Below are 8,266 nucleotides of genomic sequence, written 5' to 3' on the forward strand. Positions count from 1 at the left end.
TCCCTCTGCCTGGGTCCGGCCTGTCCGGTGGCCACTACCCATTGCTGCTTCGTGGCTCCAGCAGCCTAAGTATCCAGTCCCAATGTCCTCATCAAGGTCTGCTACGGCAGCCCTGCGGTCTCCAGTCCTGAGACCCTCATAGAGCTCTGCCGCTGTGGCCCTGCGGTCTCCAGTCCTGGTGTCCTCAGCTGACACCGTGCCAGGGGTCAATCTGCTCCTCCCCTGGGGGTCTTACAAGCCTTCACCATTGAAGTATTCCTACAGCCTGTTACTGGGAGGAGGGGGCAGCCGCCAGTGGATCCACCACCGCATCTTGTTGGCTCCTCTCTTCCAGAACTGCTTCACAGCCTGCACTGGCCCCCACAGTATTACTCACCCTGGTCTGGTGACCTCAAGCACCTTTGTGACGGGGTGGCCAGGTGCACCAAAAGACAGGCCTTCTGTTGGACCAGTCGCCCGTCTGGTCTACATTTCTGCCTCTCTGGATGACCACAAGTAACCCTACCCCTATTTTCCACTAGTCATGTTGACAATAGAACAAGCTTTCAAATTATGCCCACCTGACCCAGATTGCGATTTATAATGGACCATTTTTGGATTGCATACACAACAACAGTAATTGTGTAAAAGCGTGGATGCAGGTCTGTGTTGCAAACAAAACAAAAACAAGTGTGCTTGCTCGAATTCCTCAACGGCACAGGTAAAAGAGCTCGAAAAAGCACCTTATACCCAAAGACTCTTTTTTGAGTCATAAAAGTGCATTGAAATTACTTAGCTTGTTGATGAGAGAGGTTGAAGAAGAATAGCAAGAATCGTGCAAGTTAACAAGGGGGCCGTAAACAGACAAGTAATGGCGCAGTACAACAAAGGTGTGCAGAACAGCATCTCGGAACGCACAACTCGTCGATCCTTGTCACGACCAAACCAGGTTCCACTCCTATCAGATAAAAACAAGAAGCGGCTCCAGTGGACACGCGATCACCAACACTAGACAATTGAGGAGTGGAAAAACATCACCTGGAACATGACAGCGAGTTCAGTTTACTTCAGTGGCCTACTCAGTCCCCAGACCTCAACTCAATAGTGCATATTTGGGATGAGATGGAACGGGCTATTCGCAGCATGAATGTACCGCCCTCCAGTCTGCAGCAACTGGGTGATGCCATTGCATCAGCACGGACCAACATCCCTGTGGAATGTTTCCGACACCTTGTAGAATGCCCTGAAGAATTCAGGCTGTTCTGGAGGAAAAGGGGGTTCCGAACTGGTACTAGATGGGCGTACCTAATAAACTGGCTGGTGAGTTGTAGATGTTATTGAATTGGGACAGGAAAAACACTGTAGTACACTTAAAATAGAGTTTGCACTTATACAAAGTGCACTCATGAGGAGTCTACTGTATATCATTACATTTCAAACAATATCATGATTGAGCCGCATTAGGTCAAAATGCATGAAAAACACTCTTGGACAAGATGGAAGGAGAGATTTTCTGGAAAGTATACATTTTTTATAAATCAATAACATTAGTCAGACCATTTTCTCATCACCCTGAGAGACATTCCAAAACAAACCAGAAATTCCTATTTCTAATGACGTGAAAACATCAACAGACGTTGAACAGCAGATCTGTGAGATTCCCATAATACATGCACTACTGTTTGTTCATTTCCTCTTTATTTAAATCAAATCAGACTTGATTTACATAGAGCATTTTACAAAAGTAAATCCATCATGTATCTATTTCTCTGAAACCCAGTACATGAATGATCGAGTTTCTTGTCCACAACCTGCCTTTTTATTCCCATCTGCTGACATAAGATCTATTTATCCTGATTTTCTTTCTTCTTTGTGTTTTCATCCTGTTTCTTTCTTTGTGGATGTTATTTTACGTGTCAGAAGATTTGTCTTCTGAATGAATCTTTTACCACAAACTGAGCAGCCATGTGATTTCTCTCCTGTGTGAATCAGTTTATTCTTGGTTAGGTCCCCCTTCTTATTGAAGCTTTTCCCACACTCACCACAGCTAAATAGTTTCTCTCCTGTCTGAGTCCGTATATGTTCAGTTAAGTTAGTCTTCTGAGTGAAGCTTTTCCCACAGTCATCACAGCTAAACTATATCTCCCCTGTGTGAGTCCATATATACATATTCAGCTTCCCCTTATGATTGACGCTTTTCCCACAGTCACCACAGATAACTGATTACTCTACTGTGTGAGTCCGTATATGTGCAGTTAAGTGCTCCTTGCGTATGAAGCCTTTACCGCAGTCACCACAGCTAAATGGTTTCTCTCCTGTGTGAGTCAGTATATGTCTTCTTAGGTCCCCCTTCTGATTGAAGCTTTTACAGCAAAAATTACAGCTAAATGGTTTCTCTCCTGTGTGAGTCAGTATATGTCTTCTTAGGTCCCCCTTGTGATTGAAGCTTTTCTCACAGTAACCACAGCTAAATGGTTTCTCTCCTGTGTGAATCCTCATGTGCATGGACAGATTTCCTTTTTGTTTGAAGGTCTTGCCACAAAAGGGGCAGGTGCAGGGTTTCCCACCGTGATAGAGTCTGACATGGGTCTTCAGTTTACAGGTGGAGTTGTACTGTTTTTTGCAGAAGTGGCATTCGCTGAGTCTCTTCTTGGCGAGAGTCACATGCCTCTGCAGGTCAGCTGTCAGAGGAAACATTTTGCCACAGTCACCACAGTGGTGAGTTTTTATAGATGTGGTGCTGGGTTTGGAACAGTGTTCCCCCATTGGTGGGTTCAGATCCAATGGTGAACTGCTGTCAAGTTCTACTGGGTTGCTGCTTAAGGCTGAGCTGTGGCTGTAGACAATGTTTTGATTATCTGGAGGGTCACAGAGAATGTCATAACCCTTTAGGTGGGTCACAGTGCCAAAAGGTTTAGGATCCACTAGTTTAGAGTCACTCTCTCTGTTCTCCACTGTTTGGGTTTGGGACAGAGTCAAGGACCAAAGTGGGTCTTCCTGATCACGTTCACTTTTCACACAGGAAGGAGTGAATTTGAACTCTATGATATCAGGCTCCAGCCCTTGAAGCTGCTCTTCCTCCTGACTGGACCGGAGTTCCTCATTTTTCTCTTTAATCTGTGTGGGCTCTAGATCCTCCTGCCCCAGACTGTGGCTCCACTCCTGCTCACAGTGCTGCTGCTCAAAGGGAACCTCCTCTTCAGATACAGCAAGAGAGAGCTGCAAGGAGTCTGGAGGGAAGGCGAGGAGGAGCAGAGGTTATCTATATACCACAAAATTAAATAGAACACTTGAATCATAAAGGTGAATTATAGATTTCTATGATATATACAGCCTTTAGACGTGCCTGAGTGCAGATAGCTAGGCCCAGCTTCTAGACCGAGATTGTATCTAGCAGTAGGCTATAACACGAGCCCATCGTGCAACTTATTGAACAACCCGGGTCTGTGCCCGTTTGGTGACACTTTTAGGAGGGTATATCCATCGTCGGTGGACGGTTCTGATAAGAAATGTGTTGTTTGCGTCACAGAGTGGTGCACAGGAAATAATTAAATCCAGTTATTAGATGCTACAACCCCCGTACAAATCAAAACCAAACATGGTTTCCATGTTGTTATCACTTTGCACGCACACCGGTCTGTGTTTCACACCTGTTTGTCATAGATAATCAGCCTCGCAATACAGGCATCATGCTGCTGCAGACAGGAAGTAGAATGAAGCATGTGCGAGCAAACATTGACATCCATGTTTGGTTTTGAATTGGAGGGGGGAGTGGTAACAATTTGATTTAATTATTTCCTGGGCACCATTTGGTGATGCAAACTACGCATTGTAATCAGTCATTTTGACCCCAGAGGAATATTTTTTATCTTAGTCCAAAGGTGGTTTATTCAATTCTTCCAATTTTCATGACTTGTCAATCAACTTGTCAATCAACTTGTTCTTAATAAATCTAAATGATTGTTTAGTGTTTCTGTATCAATATGGACTTATTCAAGTCCTTTGGGGTCAACTCCACATATAGTAATTTGATGAATAGGACCTTTATTTGATTCCATGGGCCTCATTTATCAATCATGTGCAGGCACAAATCTGTGCGTAAACCATGCGTGGGATCATTTCCACAAAAAGTGTGAGTGATAAATATGAACGTTTGCTTGAGAATATGCGTAAATTGGACCATGCGTACACACGCGTCCATACATTTACGCACAGCCATGACCATGCGTACGCACAGTGCCAAGTGGTGGAATACAGGAACTGCTTGTCAAGCATAGAATGGGGAAAATATATGTTGAAAATGTCTGCCATTTTGAGAGTAATAATTAAATAATCTTTCGATTTCATTGTATTTCCATTGTGAACATGCAACATATCTTGACAGGCATATAATTTGACCACATCAGTGCATTTGTTATGATAATAATCCATATAAAGTACAGTAATTTGTTAAATTAGAGGCATGTGTGAAAGTTAAACCATTCTTGAAATACTATAAAAGACTGAGAATGTGAAATGTAATGAGAGGCTGCTCTTGCTCTGTTGGAAGATTTGGCACAAGCGGCATTTAGCGGAGAGTGTGTTTTTAGAGACCGGTGGGACTTTTTTTTGCAGAAGTTACAGATTGGCTCATCAGATATCGTTTCCCAAAACCAATCTTATAGGATTTTTGCGAGGATTTAAGACCTACTTTAAAAAGGCAAACACATGCCATTCCGGTGCACAGCCAAGTGCTATCTGTACTCAATCCCTGACACTAGCACCTCTATTTCAGTCTTGCAAAAGGTTTTTCTTAGCTTTTTTTGGTTGCGTCGTTGTTCATGGTACGGCGTTGTACATTCCCCACAGGTTTTAAAGGGATGATTTTGACCATACAATGCATTCCGAAAGTATTCAGACCCCTTCCCCTTTTCCATATTTAGTTACGTTAAAGCCTTATTCTAAAATGTATTAAATACTTTTCCCCTCCCATCAAACTACACACAATACCCCATGATGACAAAGTGAAAACAGGTCGACATTTTTGCAAATGTATTACAAATAAAAAACAGAAAAACCTTATTCACATAAGTATTCAGACCCTTTGCTATGATACTCGAAATTGAGCTCAGGTGCACCCTGTTTCCATTGATCATCCTTGAGATGTTTCTACAACTTGATTGGAGTCCACCTGTGCTAAATTCAATTGATTGGACATGATTTGGAAAGGCACACACCTGTCTATATAAGGTCCCACAGTTGACGGTGCATGTCAGAGCAAAAACCAAGCCATGAGGTTGAAGGAATTGTCCGTAGAGCTCTGAGACAGGATTGTGTCGAGGCACAGATCTGGGGAAAGGTACCAGAAAATGTCTGCAGCATTGAAGGTCCCCAAAAACACAGTGGCCTCCAGCATTCTTAAATGGAAGAAGTTCCTCTGTGGAGATGGGAGAACCTTCCAGAAGGACAACCATCTCTGCAGCACTCCACCAATCAGGCCTTTATGGTAGAGTGGCCAGAAGGAAGCCACTCCTCAGTAAAAGGCACATGACCTCTGCTTGGAGTTTGCCAAAAGGCACCTAAAGGACTCTCTGACCATGAGAAACAAGATTCTCTGGTCTGATGAAACCAAGATTGAACTCATTGGCCTGAATGCCAAACGTCACATCTGGAGGAAACCTGGCACCATCCCTACGGTGAAGCATGGTGGTGGCAGCATCATGCTGTGGGTATGTTTTTCAGCGGCAGGGACTGGGAGAATAGTCAGGATCGAGGGAAAGATGAACGGAGCAAAGTACAGAGATCCTTGATGAAAACCTGCTCCAGAGCGCTCAGGACCTCAGACTGGGGCGAAGGTTGACCTTCCAACAGGACAACAACCCTAACCACACAGCCAAGACAACGCAGTATTGGCTTCGGGACAAGTCTCTGAATGTCCTTGAGTGGCCTACGCAGAGCAGACTTGAACCCAATCAAACATTTCTGGAGAGACCTGAAAATAGCTGCGCAGCGATGCCCCCCATCCAACCTGACATAGCTTGCCAGGATCTGCAGAGAAGAATGGGAGAAACTCCCCAAATACAGGTGTGCCAAGCTTGTAGCGTCATACCCAAGAAGACTCGAGGCAGTAATCACTGCCTAAGGTGCTTCAACAAAGTACTGAGTAAAGTGGCTGAATACTTATGTAAATGTGATATTTCCGTTTTGTATTTTTAATAAATTAGCAAAAATGTGCCTTCAGAAAGTATTCACACCCCTTGACTTTTTCCACATTTTGTTGTGTTACAGCCTGAATTTAAAATGGATTAAATTGAGATGTTGTGTCACTGGCCTACACACAATACCCCTTAATGTCAAAGTGGAATTATGTTTTTAGTAATTTTTACAAATTAATTTAAAAAGCTGAAATGTCTTGAGTCAATAAGTACTCAAACCCTTTGTTATGACAAGCCTAAATAAGTTCAGGAGTAAAGTTGCTTAACAAGTCACATAATAAGTTGCATGGACTGTGTGCAATAATAGTGTTTAACATGATTTTTGAATGACTACCTCATCTCTGAACCCCACACATACGATTATCTGTAAGGTCCCTCAGTCGACCGGTGAATTTCAAACACAGATTCAACCACAAAGACCAGGGAGGTTTTCCAATGCCTTAATTCCACTGTGACATTATGGGGTATTGTGTGTAGGCCAGTAACACAATCTCAATTTAATCCATTTTAAATTCAGGCTGTAACACAACAATGTGGAAAAAGTCAAGGGGTGTGAATACTTTCTTTAGGCACTGTACGGAGAAGGATTTGAGCTAAATGCAGCCTAATTGTTTCACTTACAGCAATGCTAAATAAAAACTCTGGATCAATAGATTAATCACTTTTTGTCAATAAAATTAAATATAACTTTAAATGTCAGTCGTTTTTACCACAAACGTTATAGGCTTTAGCAACTTTGTAACTACTTACTACTTTTTAGCTACTTTGCAACTACTTAGCATGTTAGCTAACCCTTCCCCTAACCTTAACCTAACTCCTAACCTTAACCCCTAGAGCTAGCTAACGTTAGCAACAACACATTGGAATTCGTAACATACAGTATCATACGTTTTGCAAATTCTTAACATATTGTACAAATAGCAATTTGTAGCATATCGTACGAATTGTAAATTGTAACATACAGTATCATAGGAAATGGATGATGGAAATCCACAAATTAATACATACCATACGAAAAGTATACTAAATGCACTGTCTCAGATTTACATACAGAATACAGGAGGTTGGTCGCACTTGAATTGAGGAGGACGGGCTCATGGTCATGGCTGGAGCAGAATAGGTGGATCAGTTGGCCATAAAGGAAACATTTATCTTTTCGTTTAGCAGAATATGCTAAAATTAGTATTATCGTCAACTTTTCTTTCAGATAACAGTAACTAGTTACATGTCTAATGGTGTTTTGATAAGAAATAAGTTGATATTTTGCTATGATTGTTGCTTTTTCCAATAAGTTTCTTATTGGGGTCAAAAATATGTTGGTAACTGTTTAGGGCAGGGGTAGGCAACCCTGTTTCTGGAGTGCCGCAGGATTTTGTTCCAACTAGGCACCACACCTGACCAACTGAGCTAATTGATCAGTTCAATGATTGCCTAAATTCAAAACACCAGGGTTGCCTACCCCTGGTTTAGGGGTTAAAAATCTATGAAAAATGTTGATCACTGTTAGCTTAAACAGTTTATTAATTCGGTTGAACGATAGCTAGCTAGCTATCAGTAAATCTACATAGGTACATACGAACCTTTTCTGCATAGTTTTATCTCCGGTGTAATCCGCAGAAGTCTCCGTAGCCGATCATTCTCCTCCTGGTACTCCACTACCGTTTTCTCAACTGCCCCGAAAATCTCCACAGCAGCTGCCATTAAACGCTCATTTAAAAACACACGCAACAACTGTAGTTGAGACATTTTCAGTGGATTGAGAGTTGGGTAGCCTATTCAGTTCAGTCAGTGGGTCTTTGTTTACTCCACAGAAGGAATGCAAAACACCCAGAGGTCGCGAGACTTCCGGGAACGCTTGCGAAACCGACCAAGCCGCGGTTTGAGAAGTCAATGAGAAAAGTGACAGATTCTTCCTTAGTTGTTAATTTTCTCGAAATCTAAAGGCACAACCTAGATTCGAGTCAATGTTTTAAGCAGATGAACATGTTATTACTTCAACCGCGTGAAAGTGACACGTTTTCATTTAGGTGAAAAACTACTTTAGAACGAAGGAGTGCCTTTGAGTTGACAGCCTGCACATGCGCAGTTCGGAA

The 8,266-nt window shown here is 42.5% G+C and overlaps 1 protein-coding gene across 1 annotated transcript; it reads right to left on the reverse strand.

Moving 5' to 3' along the window:
- Window positions 1-1,109: 1,109 nt before the first annotated feature.
- On the reverse strand, window positions 1,110-8,061 carry LOC121544376 (zinc finger protein 32). Its single transcript, XM_041854309.2, has 2 exons — window positions 7,754-8,061; window positions 1,110-3,209 (listed from the first exon to the last, which is right to left on the reverse strand). Exons 1-2 carry the CDS (start codon window positions 7,917-7,919, stop codon window positions 2,203-2,205), a joined length of 1,173 nt encoding a protein of 390 aa, XP_041710243.1. The 5' UTR covers window positions 7,920-8,061; the 3' UTR covers window positions 1,110-2,202.
- Between the last annotated feature and the right edge of the window lie 205 nt (window positions 8,062-8,266).

The sequence above is a fragment of the Coregonus clupeaformis genome, chromosome 29, assembly GCF_020615455.1.
Source record: "Coregonus clupeaformis isolate EN_2021a chromosome 29, ASM2061545v1, whole genome shotgun sequence".
Classification (NCBI taxonomy): domain Eukaryota; kingdom Metazoa; phylum Chordata; class Actinopteri; order Salmoniformes; family Salmonidae; genus Coregonus; species Coregonus clupeaformis.

Excerpts from the sequence above, each read along its gene's own strand:
- LOC121544376 (XM_041854309.2), bottom strand. The coding sequence starts at position 7,919 with ATGTCTCAACTACAGTTGTTGCGTGTGTTTTTAAATGAGCGTTTAATG. Across the intron at positions 3,210-7,753 it reads GATAAAACTATGCAGAAAAG|ACTCCTTGCAGCTCTCTCTT; the intron begins GTTCGTATGTAC and ends CCTTCCCTCCAG.